We start from the raw sequence: 20,139 nt of genomic DNA, 5'->3' as shown, positions 1-20,139 counted from the left end.
ATATATATATATATATATATATATATATATATATATATATATATATATATATATATATATATATATATATATATATATATATATATATATATATATATATATATATATATATATATATATATTTAGGCCTAATTGTAGATAAAAAAATTAATTTTAAGAAACATTGTAATCAAAAGCAGCTTTCATAATAAATTCTTTCAGTATAAATAAATGTCACACAATTTCATTTTCAAGGTCGTCGATGCCGGCAAAATCAAAATATTCCTACCATCTCGGCGGATATATTCTAGACAGGTCTTCTTTTACTAAGGATTTAGATGTGACTTTCGAACAACGTTGGAAATTTAGCCAGCACATTGCAGACTCACAACTCTGTTTTATCTTAAGAAATGCGTGCTACTTCAGGAATACTTTAGTATTCGCACTCTTTATGATGCTCTAGTCTGCAGCATACTAGAAACTAGCTCTATTATTTGGATTCCAGGCGCAATGAATCAATGTCAAATATTTTTTTATATTTGTTTAGTGTATAAACAATTTGCTATATTAGCTAAATAAATTAATATATATATATAGTATACAGAAAAATTATAAATTGCTTTGTGCATAAGGATCTATTTTATATTATTATATTTTGTTATCAAGGCTGAAACTATTAAACGCTGAATCCGATGCAATAATCAGGTGCACCCCCCCCCCTCTTAAAAAGATTTGTGAAAATTAGTATTAGATGTTTGGCGAGACTAAAAACGATATCAAAGCGCAGGCGCCTATTTTTACGTGATTGTCGAAAATTTTGATTGACGGTGGTCCAAATAGTCCAAATTAGGACCATTGCTGTTTATAATACACATTAATATTCATAGGAAAATCCACAAAAATAAAAATGTAGTGGGTTTCCTTAATGAAATTAATAAATACCTTCGCGCATTAAGAAATAAATTAAAATACGCAAATATTTTTTTATATTTGTTTAGTGTATAAACAATTTGCTATATTAGCTAAATAAATTAATATATGTAGTATACAGAAAAATTATAAATTGCTTCGTGCTTCGTGCTAAAACTATTAAACGCAGGATCCGATGCAATAATCAGGTGCCCCTCCCCTCTTAAAAAGGTTTGTGAATATTAGTATTAGATGTTTGGCGACGGGAGGTAACGTCATTTTAGTGGGGTGACTTTATTTACGATATTATTACAGTTTACATGGTTAATAAGTAGACGATGCGCGGATGAGCAGGCCGAACCCGGCTGTTGCGAGTTGGCCATAATAAATAATAAACCTAAATAAATACATATAAATAGGCCCCCTACAGATGCTTTACAAATGTGTATTTTTTTAATAAATTTTATCATTATATAGTGGCAATTTCAATATTGTATATTTTACGCAACCCAGAACTTGAGATAAAAGACAAAAAAGTTAAAAATTCATACTGATTTATTCTCGGAACGAGTCGAGGCAGAATTATTTTGTAATAGTATGTATACATATCGCGTGGGGCTGCGTGTTATATTTATAGAATATATCAATAAACTAAAAGAAATGGATTTGCGAGCGCATGGAGTGAATCGTAGAAAAGGTTGTGCGCAGCTGTCCTCGGTCGTTTCCGTCGCACGCGTTCCTTCGCTTACGATTCACTGCGAGGGCAGCGCTGCGCCGCACAACATCATTTTACGGGCTGTTCGCTCGTCCGCGTGTAGCCATGGAGACCGGCGCGCTGTTGGACCTCTTCAGAGGCACCCTTCATCCTACCCAACGAAAGGATGCCGAAGAGCACATCAGCCAGGTGAGAAGAGACCATCTTAGCCTTTAATCGCCATTTTGCCGCGCGCCTACGTCTGACGCGAGCTGTCACATGCGAGATGGCGCCCCCCGAGCCCCGCGACCCGCAAAGTCTATGACGTCACAATCGATCGCCATTGCCGGCTCAACATGTGGACACATCTTAATATCAACAAATTTGCAAATATGCCGTTGTTTGCGAATCGAGCCGCCGCAGAGTCGGTTTCGAACGATATTGTCACCAACATAGCTAATTATTAATATAATATGTTATACTAATATTAACATATTGTTCGAATTGAAAAATCTATATAACGCCGCCATTTTACTTGCTCCATTTTCTGGTTTGAATTGTCAGAATCTACGCTATTTTCGGGTAGTTTTATATTATTATTTCAAAACTCACACCAACAATCATTTTGTCTGGCAATAAACTGGAAGCATATGTTATACTAGAACAAGGGTGTGATTTTTAATACTTTAGAGCATTCTAAGCCTTCCAAAATTATTGGAAATTGTTCATATATACTCGGCAGGCACCGAAGAGGTAGCTTATTTTCATGACGAATGTTTATGTATAAACGGTGTGAGTTATACGATTAGAATTCACAACGCTGAGAAAGTTGACACATAAATTATTTATTAATTTAGCTTTATAATTATTAATTAACTTAGCTTAGTCTATTTATGTGTTTGGAGGATCGTAGCACATGCTATTATAACTAACAATGGATATATATTGACAATTTATCTAATCAATATGTATTGCTTGGAAAATTTTGTCATCATGTTTGTATTATTTCTGAATTGTTGAAAGCGTTTGGTTCATTGCAAATGCTTAATAAAAATCAGTTTAGTTAGTACAAAACAATATAAATACATCGATTGCCTTTCATTATTACATTATTTAGGAATTTTTGATTCAATTCTTTCATTACATATTAATAAATTAACGAAAAATATATAAATTGATTTACATATAATTATTAATAAATTAACTCAAAAACGAAAAGTCAATAATATTACATATTTGTTAATTCGAATTTAATTTTTTTATTTAATCTCAAAAATTAGGCTTTTTATCTATTATTTATATATTATTTATTTAGGGTTACCTGTTCCAGATGTTGGGACCTTTACCTGAAAAAAATATCATCCAAGAATGTAATGACAAAAGAAAGAATGTTTCGCTCTATACTTGTAAATATTATTTAGTTAATTGTTCACTTTTGTAATTCACATGACACCAATGGTTTTCAACATATCTTTAATCGCTTGAATTTTATGGTAGTTTTTTTTTATTACTTTGATATTTAAAACACAAAATATATTTACGTATGTACATTACAATTACTTCTCTATTTATATACTTGATTTTTGGTAATATTTGTCAATAATCAGGATATGTTTAAAGTCAAATGCAGGGATGTCGTTTTAATTTTTTCCAAGGGAAGGGGCAAAAGTTGGTTAGTCAGTGGTTGCTTATTTAATATTTCGATTTCATTCATATTCATAGTATTTCATTAAATGACATGCATTTTTCTAGCTAAATTCAAGGAGGTGTCCCTCTTTAGAATCCACGTTAAACTCGTGCTGTTGCAGTTGAAACGCTCGGTTATCTAGTGTTTATATTTAGTACAAAAATACCTTTTTTAGATCAAAACCGCAAGAATTTTACAAAAGAAGCACTGAAAAATTACCCAATTGTGGCGAAATATCATAAGTAACAATGGAAATTATCTTTCGGAAAAAAAATGTATATTTTCTTCGTAAATAATTTTTTCTCACTAAAAAACGACATTTCTTTTCGCTTTACCTAGTATATTGGAAAAAATACTGTAGTAATTAATCACTGCCAACACATAATTTACTTGATTAACCACAACGCTATTGTTTACAATATAATCGAGTAAAGTTATATTGAAACATTCCAATATAAAAGTATAACTTTTAATCACCTTAATTCTGGCTTATGACCGTGTTCTAAATACTATAAATATATATTTGTTCAAAACTCGCAGATTGGAAATCGCAATACTGTGGACTTTCGATTCTTATTTTGTTTTAAAATACGTACAAACTTATTTTTTGCTATTATATCATTACATTTATATTCCATCAGTCAATATACTCCAATTACGCATCAACAAAAATCGGTGACAATGTGAGAATAATGCAGTTTATAGTTCATTCTCATTTTTCATCGGTAGTACTGATACCGGTAATACCGGTATTGGGGTAAAAATCGATCTTCGATACTACCCGTATTACAAAATAAAATATCAGTAGTACTGGAGGACGAAAACGACGATACATATATTGCTTTAAAGTTGATGCGGAGAATAAAATGACGCTCGTTGTAGGGGATTAACTTAAGTAGTGTTATCAGCGTAGTAGAATTATATTATGCAGTATTTACCTAAACATTTATAACTGAAATTTTAATTAATGTTACTTTTGACACGATTAGAACTAAATAAGTATATGAGAAATAAATGTTTTAAAAATAAATATTAAGATATTCTACAGTAAATTTTTAATGTGCAATAATTAAAATAAAAATATATATATTGGGTTAATGCAAAAGTTTTGACGTTTTTTTTATATGAAATTAAAACAATTTTCTTAAACTTTTTTGATTGATTTAATCCATTATATAATTTCCATCGATTCTTATAACATTCTCCCACATTTCTATCAACTTATTAATACCTTTGACTTTGATGCAAAAAATGCATAAAGAGATGTTTTTACCTGCTCTATTGTATAAAATATTTTACCATTTAATAACTTTTGCAGTGATCTAAATAAATGATAATTTGGAGAATAATGTGGGTGCTTGATAACATCCCAATTCAATTAATTTAGCTTATGTTGGGTCATCATCGCCACATGTGGTTGCTCGTTATCATGATGAAATACTACCCCTTTTCTGTTTATCAATTCTAGTCTATATTTTCCAAGGGTGATGTTTAATTTTGTCAATTGTTGACAATATCGTTCCGCTGTAATTGTTTGATTGCGTTTTAAGAGTTAGAAATACACAATACCCTTGCAATCCCACCAAACAGCATTGCTTTTTCTATGGATTTCGATGTCTTTGCCGTGTTTCGTTATTGTACTCTACCCGTTTCTCATCTCCAGTCACCAATCGATGCAAAATGGGGCGATTTTTATACCAGGGGCATTGGCCCCCGGTATAAAATTTAATAGGCATCCAGAAGCGGTCGATGAAAGACAATATTTTGTTTGAGATGTTCTTTTCCTAGACTTAATGTACTAAAATCTCATAAAAATAGTTGGTAAAATTTCAGAAAAATATAAATGCGTAAAATTTCCTTAGAAACTATTTATTACTTAAAGTTTATTGCGTAACAATTTATCACATGTCAGAACTATCGTCATTATATGACATTGCTTGGCATATATTATAAACTGGTTCCAGATCATCACTAGAAGAGATAGTCAGTGCATTATATTTAGACGTTGACTTTACAATCACAATTAGCATTAACTTCACGCTCGTCCTGTGTTGATTTTATTCTTTTAGCAATATAATCAGTGCTTAAACTTTGTGATGATGATTTAACGCAACTGTTGTGATAAACAGTCCAAAACACATTTTTTTAACAAATATTTAGAACTGCATAAAAAGATTCGTATGTAATATATTTAGATTTCAAGAAAGCTTTTGCTGAAGTTTATTAACATATTGATCAATCTCATGTTTTACTATGATTAATTATTTTCACTTATACATAACTATATGGAGAATCAAATTTAATTGCCTAGAAAATTAGATAGAAACTGGTTGCATAAACTTGCATAAAATATGTCGGATTGAATATTGTATGGTAATTAAAAAATCAGCGGGTAACAACTATCTGTTTTATACTTAATTTGTTGAATATCGATAATTTTACTCAAGTAAAAATTAATGATTAAAATATCGAGATTAATTTTCTTATTTTTATACTTATCAAGTATTCGACAGTGAGAAAAATTAATAATTTTAATTAACTTAAAAAACTACATTACAGATCAAATTGTAGCTGTTTAGTTTAAATTTAGATTCAATAATATAACATATATGTTTATAACAATTTTATTGTAAAAGATTTTCCTTGTATCTATTTTGGTGACATTATTTATCATTATCGCTGTTTCAACTTATGATGAATTAAATGACCAACGGTCTCTACAGGGACTGTAGATTTTTGTCACAAGGTGCCCGCTGGTCTCTCCAGGGACCAGCGAGTATGACACGTTTTGCGGTCAGATTAGATTAATTTACAAAAATGGTAAACAAAATATCAATATCAGAATGTTAAGGACCGGGAGGAGGAATCGGCTGGACGAACGATTTGTTTAAATGAGTACGCTTTTGCATTGGCTCTGACCGTCACTCTCTCCGAGTTCAAGATCAAGTGCTATCTCTTTATTTCAATCCCATATTTATATACACATTTCATAAGGTAACAAGTACACCATTGATTCGTCGCTTCGATCAAACCAGTGATATAACACGTGACGCATTTCCCTGTGACAAAGAGAAGTGCAGTACTGTTTTCGGTATCGAGTATACTATCGATTCAATAAAATCGATCCCTTGTTTGCTCTAATTGCTTCACTATAATCTTGCAGCATAACAATTGCGTCTCAATCTTATTGAATTATATATTAGGAATACAGAGATTATAAATCAGAGTATATAACAAGAATACATAAATAATGACCACAAAGTAACGAATCATAATTTTATTTTACTTTTTAATAAATATTTCTGTCGACGGTTTAGTTGGTTAGTGTTAATGAGGGGATCTATATCTGTTCATGGAACGCACCTGTGCTATAAATGTAATTCTTTTCTATTGGATTTTTTTCGCTCTTTGCGCACGCCGACTATATTATATTTAAAGGTTGACCTTTCAGTCAAGGCTTGTAATTTTTATTCCATATGGTTCCAATATTTGTCGCCGCTCTAGCTTCTACCACGGTTTGGGCTTAAATGACGGTTCATGCCGGCGACCAAATTTTCAAAGGTCTGCCATCGCAACAAGAAAAAAATATTTCAATGCATAATTATTTTTATTGCCCCGGCTGACTTCTCATGTGACCACAATCAAGGAGCTCCTGACTTCTCATGTGACAGGCAATCAAAGAGCTCTTTGTATAAACAAGAGATGATAATAAACCTTGCTCGTAAATTATTTTTAAAGCGTGACGGAGCTATAAGCATAAATTTTAATTCGAAAGTTATCATATATTTTTGTTATAACTCTGTTGCGCAAGTTCTCGCGAAATAGCGCAATTATTGTGTTATATTGAGTTTCAAGATTGTATTTAATTTCTTTGTAAATATTTTTTTTAAACTAAAGATAAAATAAAGTAGAATAAAACAAATTTTATGATATTAATTATTGTCTTATGCTATCCACAGATTGAAAACCACTGATTAAATAATTTTGCCATGAACCACTACAATGCAGAACATTCGATAAATTTTTGTTTTTTAATTCTGTTTAATACAAAAGTTATCATATATTTTTGTTATAACTCTGTGTTGCGCAAAATTCTCGCGAAACAGCCCGTTTTTGCAGATCACGCGGGGAAAAACGACCCATCGGCCAAGTGTTAATATGAATTTAACACTGACCGATGAGTAACACACGATGCGTACTGACAAATACGATGCGTCTCGAAAAATATCATATCGGTATGTCAACACTGTGGTGTTTTTAGTCATCTAGGTTTCTTTGGGTCTTGATTTTTATATAGTGGTCTCGGCGAATCTTGATCCTGGTCCGTGTCGGGAAAGTAGTGTGATCGAAATGTAAGCGGCATTCGAGTCAATCCGGCGAAGTGCCGACTGGGGTCTTTAATTCCGTATTTATATATTTCGGCCAGATTGGTCGATTGATCTGCGTACGGGATTGGTTGAGAGTGAATTTTCGAGCGATCCTCTCTGTTGTCTTTAGTAATATTTTTCATTTTTATTGAATTAATATTTTGAAAAAATAAACAATGTATTTTCTTTGAAATATGCAAGTTAATTTCATTAAATCTGGTAATTCTTGGTATTCTAAGAAGTCGGGTTCTGTCTTCTTTTATGTGCATCTGATTCATGTTAGAAGGCCGTTTTATTGTGGATCGAAGGACCAGTGAAACACTTAGATTGTCTTGAATTCTTTATATTTCGTCTTTCTAATTGTTTGACAATAAGGATGAATAGCGCATTCTGCAACGTCGCAGTATGTTCAACCCCAGTAGCAGCACTCGAATTTTTATTTATAAAAAATGCGCTATTATTAAAAAAACATTATAAATTATATTACACAATAATTAATAATATATGTCACTAATTCACAGACTTTCAGTCTGGTAGTTAATACTTATAGGTATAAATTAAGTCGGATTGACTTACCCATTTGATACAGATTTACCCCGTTGTAACGCATTAGGCTTAGTCAGTTTACAAAATAAAATACTTACCCCTGCGTCCGTACAGAAGTCAGCGTTATAAGCAGGGCTGTGGAGTCGTTAAAAACAAACACGACTCCGATTCCGATATTTACCAATAACACGACTCGACTCCGACTCAAAAAAGTTTAATTTTACCAGGTATTTTTGGTGTTCTTTTACACGTTTTATATGCATACGCTATACACATTCATTATTACGCAATTGAAATTTCATAAATTTCATAATTTAAAAAAATGAATTTTATATAAAAAATGTTCGGGGTCGCTCATTTTTCACGACTCCAACTCCGGCCAAAACACCACGACTCCGACTCCACAGCCCTGGTTATAAGGCCAGGCGAGAGTTTCTTTACTTGGCTTGGTTCAAACATTAGCAACATTTTGCAGTCTGTTTATCTTTTTCCAGGGTTGGAAATAATTGAACTTAAACTTGTAAAAATATCGTGCGACGCAAAGAAGATTCAAACTTTTATCGAGAGATGGTAATAAATATAAATTTATTATTATTTTGATAAAAGTCACACTTTTATTCAAAACATTTATAATTTTGCGAAAATGGCGGACCGTAATGTGTTCACATTAGATTTACAGCACCCATAAAATTAAGTCTTCTGATTTGATTTGTATCAGACTATTTTTCTGAATTTTTTTACGACTTTTGTATTTGAACAATACAAATATATTAACATTTTTTATTTTCGGAAACTTCTTATTTTTGAAAATCTGATCACTATATATATTTTTTTAATGGCACAAACCCGTCAAATTTGCTGTTTTATGCCTGTAAACCTAGTGTTGTTGCTTATACTGATTAGTTTAAAGATCGATTTTTGTACACAAATATGCTTTTTGTGTACAAAATTTGGCTGCTAAACAACAATATGTTGTTTGTGATAACTTCAAATAAATGCTAACGAGGATCATTGTTGACATCATAATGTTGGAATTTATGTATTACTTATTTAAGGTATATCCTGTATTTATTCCATATGCTTAGACCTGTACCTGGAAATAAAATCTCGGTAATATTTTTCTCTATGCTTTGTAAATAATATTTAGTTGTTTACTATTGTGATTCACACAACACCAATGGTCCTCAACACATTTACTAATGACGCGGAATTTATTGTATTTATTATTACATTGATATTTGAAATACTAAATATATTTATGTATGTACATACTAATCACTTACATATTTATATACTTGGTGTTTGGTTATGTTTGCTTATCATATATTTCTAGAAACAATCTTCCATACAAAGATATGATTTTCGATCATGTGTTTTAAAAATCCTACTCGATATTTTCCTTTCACCAGTTTTTTTACAAAATATAGAAGTAGTACGCATTGTGACGATTTTCTTATCCTTCCATACAAACACTATAATATTATTGTTCGTTCATCTATTGGTTACAACTTTGCGTAATGTTTTTATTGCTTGTGTGGAAGGCCTCTTCTGTTAGACATACTTACCAGAAATATCATTTTTGAGAAAGTAAATTATCAGCAAGTAATATAAATGTGTAGGTTTGGTCAATATACATAGTATGATAATCCTTCAGCACGAACAATTCCCAATTAAAGTAAAACATTTAGCTTATTAATCCTCGTGATGTTATAGATCCATTATAGGGCATAAAAGAATAAATATATATCAACTAGTGGCAAATCAGCTAAAATATACACATGGATTCAATATGTGTATATATAAATGGTTTATTGTCGGGAAGTGTTTAAAACAGCTGGTCTAAGAATATTCAGTGAATTTGAATTAGTTTCATAGACATTGAGGAACCCACTTTACAGCTGCAAATGTTTTATTGTTTTCGATTTATAACTTACTTCTCAATTTGTATTTTTTCCATCATGGCGAAAATAAAGTCGAAATTATATATTAAATTTATTTGAAATCTGATGTTAGTGTGTTAACCCTTTGATAGCGGCTGGTATTTTAGGATGCTTACGCCATTTTTTTTAAAGTATAGTTTAATTAATTAAAGTAATTTTCAGCTTTAAATTGTATAAAATAAACATTACTCCAAGGCAATTTTCTTGATGACATTAAAGATGCCATACGCATTCAAAGGGTTAAACATGATGATTTTTATTTTATTTTAATTATATATGTATTTATTTTTTAGTTGATAATGACGCCCAGCTTTACACCGCTTCTACTTCAGCTGACTGTCTCTCATGATGTAGAACTCGCCATTCGGCAATCCATAGCCATATATTTAAAGAATACGATCGCCCGCTATTGGCATGAAGATACCACCGGCCGACTCGGTGTCACTGCCTTCAGGCTCAGCGAGCATGACCGAGAATTGCTGCGTAACAACATCATCGACGCGGCTTGCCAGACGCCTGAACCGCTCATCCTACACCAGTTAGGCACATGTGTCAACTTCATAATCCGCCATGACTATCCCACTCGATGGATAGGCATCATCGACAAGATCAATCACTACTTGCAAAGCAGCGAGTCACGATACTGGCGTGGTGCTCTGCTGTCCTTCTATCAGTTGGCTAAGACTTATGAGTATTCGGCGCGTGAAAATCTTATTCCGGCTATCAAAGTTCTTATGCCGACACTATACCGTCTCATGATCAACATCATGAACGACGATTCCAACGAATCGCTGTTGCTGCAGAAGCAAATTATAAAGATATATTTCGCCATAGTTCAAGTGAGTTGTGTTTTTAAACGATTTTTGCATATTTTTCAAATTAATAATCTGTTTTTTTTTAGTTTTCCTTGTTGATGGATTTTATTACTAAGGAAATATTTGCTCAATGGATGGAGATTTTGCGCGTGATTGTCGATAAACGCGTACCTAAATACACAAATATGGACGAAGACGAAATGACAGAGTTGCCCATATGGAAATTGAAAAAATGGGTTTTGCGCACGTTGCATAGAGTGTTTTATAAGTTAGTAATTTATAATTTTAGGATGCTACATAAGTTAAATTCCTTCTGAATAAATAAATAACATTCAAGTGAATTAATTAAGGATACAATGGAGGATTCTTATTTATTAGATCTTTAACATTAGGTTTACGGGCTTTGAGACATTTTTTTTTTCATTTCGGTTTTCGTTCCGGTTCAATTAAAAATATATATATATATCGATCAGTAACTGAATTTTTTTAATAAATATCATCACATTAAAAAATAAAATGATAAAAAAAGGAATCAACTTTTATAGTAACTCCAATATATGGTTCTTTTCAATCGCTTTTTACTAATTTAAAAATATTTCAGATACGGTAGTCCAGGTCATTGCACTGATTTGTACGCTGAGTTTGCCTCTTGGTATTTAACAACATTTTCATGCGGCATCTTGGAAGTACTGTTGCGCACATTGCAATTGTATCAGAACAAATGTTTCGTATCACCGAAAGCTCTTCAGCATACCCTTAATTATATTACTCACGCGTGAGTATAATAAAATTAACCATGATTTATGTAATAATATTTCTTGTATTTACCATATTGATTATTGTAGCATCAATCACAATCACACGTGGAAGTATTTAAAGCCTCAAATGTACGGCATCATTCAAACTGTGGTGTTTCCGATTATGTGTCACTCCGACACCAACGAGGAGCTTTTTGTCAGCGACCCCAAAACATACTTACGATCTAGAACAGGTATGTTGTTTGTTCAAGTGTTTGATGATATCTGGACATTATTTTATTTAAAAATATTTCTAGATGAGATTGACGATTATCTGATGCCGATGCAAGCAGCTAAGACGTTGCTGATTTACAGCTGCAAAAAACGCAAGGACCTCTGGCAGCAATCGATGGAGTTCTGCATATTCGTGCTATCCGACAGCGCTTACAACTCGAGACAAAAAGACGGCGCTCTCCACATGATTGGTTCGCTCTCTAAAGTCCTGTTCAATAAGACTACTAGGGACAAGATCGAAGACATGCTTATACAGCACATCCTTCCTGAGATGTCTAGTACCGTCGATCATGTCAGAGCTAGGGCCTGTTGGGTCATTCATTGTTACGCCGGAGCGAAAATTAAGAACAAAGTATTGCTAAACGAGATGACGAGACTGCTCGTCGACAAGTTGCTCAACGACACCAGTTTGCCGGTCAAGTTTGAAGCGGCAATAGGCTTGCAAAACTTTTTCAACGATGGTCTCCGATACCTGGTGACCGGAAATCAAGTGCGCCCAATGATGTTGGAGCTGCTCGAGTTGCTCCGCGTCACCGAAAACGATGACCTCACTTCCGTAATCCAAAAGATGTTCTGCAACTTTCCCCATTATCTGGTGCCAGTCGCCGTCGAGATCACCGAGCACTTGGGAAACAGCTTCATACAGGTGTTTGAAGAATCGCCGACGTGCGACGAGAAAGCGATCACTGCCATGGCGCTTCTCAATACCATCGACACTGTGATGACACTGTCCATGGAGAACGACTTAACCCTCCGTAATCTTCAGCCGAAGGTTCTCTTTGTTGTGGCGCATATTTTTAACTCTGGTTTTCCAGGTTGGTTTCCTACAACATACTATCAATGTAGATGATGGATGTAATATATGTGAATTATGCACAGTCCAAACTACATATTGATTGGTAATCGTAATTTGGCACTTTGAAATCAATAATAAGTACAAATGAATGCTTTAAAATTCTTTACGCTATTATTTATTTCGCTTAATACTTAAAATATAAACATTTATTATTTTATAAATGCAAAATATCAACTTGTCTTTAACGTTGTATTTTAAAAATATTTTATTTACAGATTTTTATGAAGAAGCCTTCTCGTTGATTTATAATATGACAACCAAATTCATATCTCAGCCGCTGTGGCCCGTCTTAGGTGAGATTTACATGGTGTTCCAGAGGAGCGGTCAGGAATACTTTATAGAGATGATGCCGGCGCTTCACAACTATGTCACCGTCGACACTACCGCATTTCTGTCCAATGAACAGTATCTTTTGGCCATATTCAATATGTGTCGAGTGGTAAGATACTATGTATATAATAAAAATATTTCGTGTATATATAACGATATCTAAAAAAAAGCAATGAAAAAAAGTAAATAACAATCAAACCATCTGAAAAATGTTGATATGATGAGTTATTACTATTCGTTGCTGCGTTGCATTTGCGATGTTCTATTGCGCGACATATGTTTCAAAACTTTCTTCTATTCGCCCATCTCATGTTTGATTTTACACGTGTTCTTTTTAGATACTGACTGGAGACTATGGCGAGGATCCAGAGTGCCATGCAGCTAAGCTGCTCGAGGTCATTATCTTGCAATGCAAAGGTCAGATAAATCAGGCTGTTCCGAGCTTCATCCAGCTGGCGTTCTCAAGGCTGCACAGGAACTTAAAAACTTCCGAGTTGCGTGTGATGTGTCTGCAAGTAAGAACATCTTTTGATTCTGGAGGTGTTTTTAAATGATTCTTGTGAATATTATCAAAAACACATATTCTTCCCGATAAAAATAAAATTCATGACAAATATGTATCTTAACACTTTACCTTCCGGTCACCGGCTGAGCGTGCCGAATGTTAACACATCTCATGCGGGAGACGAGTATCACAGTCCTCAGTCCGCCAATCGTTGTATGCGGGAGACTGTGATTACAATTACCAAAATCTTTACCGCGGTAGCGGGAGACTGTGATCACAGTTCTGTTTATTATATTCTTTTATTTATGGTTTACAGTGACATCTGAGTTTTTGTTAAAAAAAATTTTTTACGAGTAGAATTCGAGACTGTCCTCACCCTTACATGTGTTTAGGTTGAGATCGAAAATTATATTATTATATTTATGATTTACAGTGACATCTGTTAAATTTTCGTTAACTTTATTATACGAATATAATTCGGGTCTGTCCCCAATCCTACATGCGTAATTGCCACATGTGGCCAAGATAAAAAAAAATCCCGATCTTGTTTATATTTTTTATGCATATTCTTCGAACGTTTTCAGTTTACCTAATGCAAATAAATTAGTTTTTTTTTTAGGTGAGTGTTTATATTTCTTCTTTTTTTTATCGTAAAGATTTAAAATGTTTTAATGATTTATATGCTATCGCGACTAATTGCGCGTGCAACCCCGAATACGTCGCTCATTAACTTACGCTCGATCGGCCCCACATGAGATGTGTTAAATACCGCAGATGGCAATTGCCATCTTTTGCATATGATGGTTTCCATGTCAAATTAAAAATTTATGCTTAGAATGTTTTTAAGACATACATAAATGTATGTATTAAATTTTATTTTATTTTGAAAAATAAAAATATTAAGTTATGTTGAAACAAATGCGATGGTCCATTTTAAAAATTAGTATGTACATATATTTTGTATATCTTTCAATTTTGTCTTTTTAAAATATTCTTTGATTTTTTTGTGAGTGAATATATCATACCATTAAACATTAAATTGAGAATCTCAAAATTGTCAGATTAGTAAGATTCTATTAGTTTTTTTTTCTGTAGAGTACGCTCGGGATAAGGATGCCGGTTTTTTATTGTGTGCGTGTACTTGTATATGAGAGGGAGAAGCGATGTAGCGTGTACTTCGTTGTCTCGCTTTCTCTTTTAATGACAGTCGCTGATTCGTCAACGCTGGTATTCGTCATTAAAGTGCAGTGTGGCACAGAAGTTCGATCTTCTCTAGTGATTTATTTTAAATAATTTTGTGTTGATATTGGTTTAACCCAGATATGCCCACTGTCCCACGGGTAGGTCACTAAACTCGTGCCACTGTTTTTTATTTATAAATGAAATTTTAAGAGAACAAAATTTCTTGGGCCTATCTGGGTTAATTGATATCAAGGCTTCAAATATACACTGTAAGTTATTCGTTCTCTTACCCGTGTATTAAAATATTTTAATTATTTTTCCATTAATCCGTACGTTGTTGGTTTTTTTACACTATTCTCTGTAAGGCTTAAAAAAGTTATTATTCTTATCGTTGCGCCAATGATATTTTTTTAATTTATTCAATGGATTCTAATGATTTAATAGAGTCGTCGAGCCATTAAACAATCTGCGAATAATTTCTTTCCCCATTTTATATCTTTTTGCTTTTGAAGAATAGCTAAAGACTTCATTATTTTTTTGACTAGTGAAACATTTTGAATTTTGCAAATATTTAATTAATGACATCAATGTCTGGTTTCTTCGATTATATAATATATTTTTAATTGTCCGTTGAATTTTCCAACGTAGCTCAGATGTAAATATATTTAATAAACATATATTTTCTTTTAAAATAAAAAAAATAAATATTCATAGCAAAATTGTTTTGAGCCACACATTTCACGCACACAATAACACACCGGAATCCTTATCCCGAGCGTACTCTACCATAATAAGGAAATTGAGTTTGATGCACATAAAAACTTATAGATAAGAATTCAGTTTTAGTAACGCTGTCATGTGAAGCGCATGTTTTCGTGTGCATGAAAATGAAAACAGATGTATAATTGTTAATATTCTATTATTTCATATTTCATAGAACTTTGATGAAAAAATGTTAGCAACAGAAAAATTATTATTAAATTTGATATATAAAAAAATAATAATTTCCTAATCAAATAACTATTTATGTGTAATTGTTATCAACAATGTACAGCTGTGGTCAATTGAAAACATGACAGTTCTTGTATTTTGATTATTTTTATCAACTTGGATGCATTTTTTAAACGTTTTTTGAATATATAAGAGATAATTATAATTGTTAACTTTCGTTTTCCGTTAATAATGCTAAAAAAATAGGGGTATTGTAAAATTAGGAATGTATAATTGCGTCAATTCTGGGAAAGGTGTATTTTATTCGTTGTCCCAACACGTGTGCGTGACCTTTTTTTTGGTTCTATTCATAGAAAGCAATATCGAGGACATAAAAAATTTAAAAAACCAAGCCATTTTTTCAAGTTTAGAAATAAATAATAATCGGTTGGGCCATATCAGGAGAATAGAGTGGACAAGGAACTAATTTGTAGCGCAAATCCTAGAATTTTGCCATTCCGACGTTCGATTTATGCGCCGGTGCATTGTCCTGGTAGAAGAGCATTTTTTATTCGACAAATGCGGTCGCTGTAATTTCAAATCTGTGAAGAACTGTGGCCATGATCTTGTTGGCCAATCACCTTGCTTTCTTCGGCTTCGATTCGTTAGAAGCTGACCACTGTTGCGAATGCTCCTTGGTCTTTGGGGTGTTGTGATATATCCATGTTTCGTCCACAGTTACTAAACGGCATAAAAAGTCCTTCTTATTGCGGTTGAACATGACCAAACACTCTTTAGAAATGACCAGATGATCGCGTTTGTTGTTGATAGAGAACAAATGCGGTACCCATCTGGCAGAGAGCTTTCGTATGCCCAAATATTTATGCAAAATGTTGACTAGCAGTTCTGTTGAAATGCCCATTGCCTCAGCTATCTTGGGTTTAGTCACTCGTCGTTAATCGATTATCATTCCGTGGATTTTATCGACCATTTCTGGCGTGGTGACCTCATTTTGACAGCCTGGACGTTTATCATCAAAAATGCTTGTTTAAATCCAGTCGTCCAATATTTTATTGTTGATATTGTTTAATTCAGTATTGACCTCATCGTTCATTTTATTTTTCAAAAACAAGTATCTAATCACTGCACGATATTCGATTTTATTCATTTTTGTAAAAAAAAAACCGATTTGAAAACTGCTCGGTGATGAATGGGCGCCTCTTGTTTGTTTGAAAACCAAAGTTTGCGCCCGATGTGTGTCGATGTAATCCTTTAACGGTATTTCGCCTGCCGCTATAAACTTCGGCAGTTCTTTGTCCGTTGTTGATTACCGCAATCATAGCATCCGTTCTTGACAATGCATCTGCAACCGTGTTTTCCTCTACCGGCACGTATTGTATATCCGTCGGGAACTGCCCTATTTATTATTTTCCAGTTGCCATAATTGGCGCCGAGAGCACTTTTCGGCCTGCTCTCGGGCATTTTCATTCTTGCAAAAGTGAAGAATAAATATTTTTTGGTACTTCTAAAACGATAATAAATATTATTTACCTAATCAAATATATTCTGTGTAATTGGTATCAAAATTGCATTGGAATAGTTTGAAAAAAACCTGTTCACATCTGAATAATAAGTCTGCTAGTGAAGCTGCCAGTCGGTCATGTGTTAAAATCTTGATTGAGATTTTCATTCCTGTTTTGCTACATTTGAGTCACCGATGTTGTGGAAACTTAGTTTCTAAGAACTTGATTCCCAATGAATTTTCTTTGAGCTTGGTTACATACCATTTTTATTTTTTGTCCTACCCATATATTTTAATTGTTATTGATTATGTATTTTTGTACTTATGTGTAATTTTTTTATCCAAAGATTGTGATAGCCGGTCTGTATTACGATCCTGTGTTTTTTTTGAACACTATGCAAGAGCTTCAAGTGGATTCGATTAACGATACACCGATGAACTTCTTCATTAAACAGTGGTTGAACGATACGGATTGCTTTTTGGGGTATTATACATTTGCATTGAATGAAGTAATTCATTATTGAAAATTTAATTATATATTAAAAACAATTAATTTTACAGAATTCACGATCGCAAAATATCCATCATTGGCCTCTGTACCATGCTGCATTTAGAATTCAATCATAGTTCAATATTAGGTAGCAACATTACTAAAGTGATTCCGTCTTTAGTGATGCTCTTCGACGGTTTGAAGAAGGCTTACGAAATGAAAGAGTTGCTGGAAGAGCAAGCGGAAAGTGATGGTTATGACATCCCTGGGACTGATGATTATAAAGGTTGTTATTTTTTTACTTATTATTATACTTTTATTAAACATGCCAATTAATATGTGTCAATTAACCTGTTTAGCGCTCTCGTCTGATGATGAAGACAATGCTGTTTTAAGAACAAAGAGCGAAGATAAGAGCAGCGAATCCAATACTGGAACTAATATTTTAGAAGGTGCTGACAGCGGCGACAGCAATTATGTATGTATTGTATTAAAAATTTTTTAACGACAATAAATTTTAGTAAAAATAAATATCTTACTTTAGGCTAGAAAAACTCAATTATTTAATTTCAAATAAATTTATAATTAATATCCCTTGCGGCTAATTTGTAATAAGAACAATTATATTTCAGGAAGACGACTATAACGGAGTAGATGTGACGCCTTTAGAAAGCTATGAAACAATTTTAGAAAAACCTGATAATACCATAGATGTATATTTAGTATTTAAAGAAATCTTTTCTAGTGAGTGTTGTTTTTTATTTTATTTATAATAATATTAAAAATGTTTGTATTAAATGTATTTTTGTTATAGAAATGTATTCATCTCAAGATATCAATTTCAAGTCCCTCATAGAAAACTTGCCAGATAATCAAAAGAAATCTTTAGAAGCCATCTTGGCCCTGGCCGATAAAAATAAAGGCAAGGAGAACGGTACGTGCGATCGAAATATGTGTTTTTGAATGTTGTTCGGATTCTGATTTTTTTGTATTTTTTAGAATTTCCGCTAGAACAACACCAGCAGGCTCAAGCTCAAGGATTCACTTACTCCGAAATGTGAATCAAAATACTGACACCGACGATACATATTATGGTTACATATTTGTCTATTTAACGTTATATACGGCACACGTATTTCAAACCCGAGAGAATATATCCAATTATCTTATATTAATACACATATAATATCTTGATGTTTAAAAACTATATATGATTATATTATGAAATATTTTATAATTGGTTACTTGTTATTACATAACGTATAAGCTTGTATTTATATAATTTTTAGTAGTGATTCTTATTGGCAAACTTTCATTCAATATTTGATTTTAAAAGACAAACCTGTGAACTCTTCCCGCATCGCTGCACGTAAACGTGTACAATATTATAAGCTTCTAATTTATTTTGTAGTCTAGAGCAGTGGTATCCGAAGTGGAGTTTATAAAAAAATACAAAAGCTGTTCTGAAAGGCATATTGGTAATAACAGTCTATTGTAGTCTTATCTCATGCGAAAGTACTTAATCAAAATTTGGGGATCGCTGATCTATTGTGTTTTTACTAATAATTTTATCGATTTAAGATAATGCCATAATATCGATGATTTGATAGGAAAGTACTCAAAGACCAGTGAAATTACTTTACATATTTAATGTTATATCCGAAATAGTGTTAATCTATAAAATATATTCATGTGTGTTTGACCAAACGTTATAAAATGTTACATAAATATGTGTGTTATACGTATTATACTATATTGATAATAGGATTTATGTAATTGTAACGCAGACGGTCTTCATTCCAGGGTTGTCTCGTTTGACCGGTTTGTTATATCGTATGTTACATCAATGTGAAATAAATGTTTTTTGTTTGTAATTTTTGCCGATTAATTGATACACTTGAGCCGCTTCCCGGTCGACTGTTTAAATTTAAATAATATGTTCAAAGAAAATCAATCTTATGTTATGTCAATAATTTGAATCATCATGTAACAACAAATATATACTCACTTTTTTAACCCACCGCGACTGGCAATACTCATTATATGTTATTTTTTATAAACAAATAAATTTTTGAGATATGCTGAAAAGTATTATTGGTTATTTATCAAATGTGATAATGTGTTTCAATTTTTACACTGTACTGAATCAGAAACTTGTACAAGTGTGTTCCTTTGAGATTTTTTTTGCTGGCATATTCAACTTTTTCAAAAGCCATTTTCAGAGTTTTTAAACTCTATAGCAGGGTTTTTGATATTGGCGAAAAAATAACCTTGTTTTAACAAACATATATTATTGTAGTACAAACTAAGGAGTGAAATGTTTGAATCTGTAATGAACGAAACGATAAAAAAATAT

At 32.5% G+C, this 20,139-nt stretch overlaps 1 protein-coding gene across 1 annotated transcript; it reads left to right on the top strand.

The window, feature by feature from the left end:
- The first annotated feature begins 1,642 nt into the window (after nucleotides 1–1,642).
- On the top strand, nucleotides 1,643–19,871 carry msk (importin-7 msk). The gene is made up of 14 exons (XM_088187781.1): nucleotides 1,643–1,792; nucleotides 10,416–10,961; nucleotides 11,024–11,205; nucleotides 11,539–11,712; nucleotides 11,783–11,928; nucleotides 11,992–12,783; nucleotides 13,040–13,263; nucleotides 13,493–13,669; nucleotides 17,641–17,777; nucleotides 17,855–18,069; nucleotides 18,143–18,261; nucleotides 18,416–18,527; nucleotides 18,598–18,717; nucleotides 18,783–19,871. Exons 1-14 carry the CDS (start codon nucleotides 1,709–1,711, stop codon nucleotides 18,842–18,844), a joined length of 3,090 nt encoding a protein of 1,029 aa, XP_088043907.1. The 5' UTR covers nucleotides 1,643–1,708; the 3' UTR covers nucleotides 18,845–19,871.
- The last annotated feature ends 268 nt before the right edge of the window (nucleotides 19,872–20,139 follow it).

Source organism: Plectrocnemia conspersa, unplaced genomic scaffold (genome assembly GCF_051122295.1).
Source record: "Plectrocnemia conspersa isolate PC_06_02 unplaced genomic scaffold, ASM5112229v1 ptg000006l, whole genome shotgun sequence".
NCBI lineage: Eukaryota > Metazoa > Arthropoda > Insecta > Trichoptera > Polycentropodidae > Plectrocnemia > Plectrocnemia conspersa.
The sequence above is the reverse complement of the archived record's forward strand: the minus strand, read 5'-3'. Positions and strand labels throughout refer to the sequence as shown.

What these genes read in the sequence shown, in the direction of transcription:
- msk (XM_088187781.1), top strand. Translation starts at nt 1,709, where the DNA reads ATGGAGACCGGCGCGCTGTTGGACCTCTTCAGAGGCACCCTTCATCCT. An exon ending in TATTCAATATGTGTCGAGTG is followed by an intron (nt 13,264 to 13,492) that starts GTAAGATACTAT and finishes TGTTCTTTTTAG; the next exon opens with ATACTGACTGGAGACTATGG. An exon ending in TGCGTGTGATGTGTCTGCAA is followed by an intron (nt 13,670 to 17,640) that starts GTAAGAACATCT and finishes TTTTATCCAAAG; the next exon opens with ATTGTGATAGCCGGTCTGTA.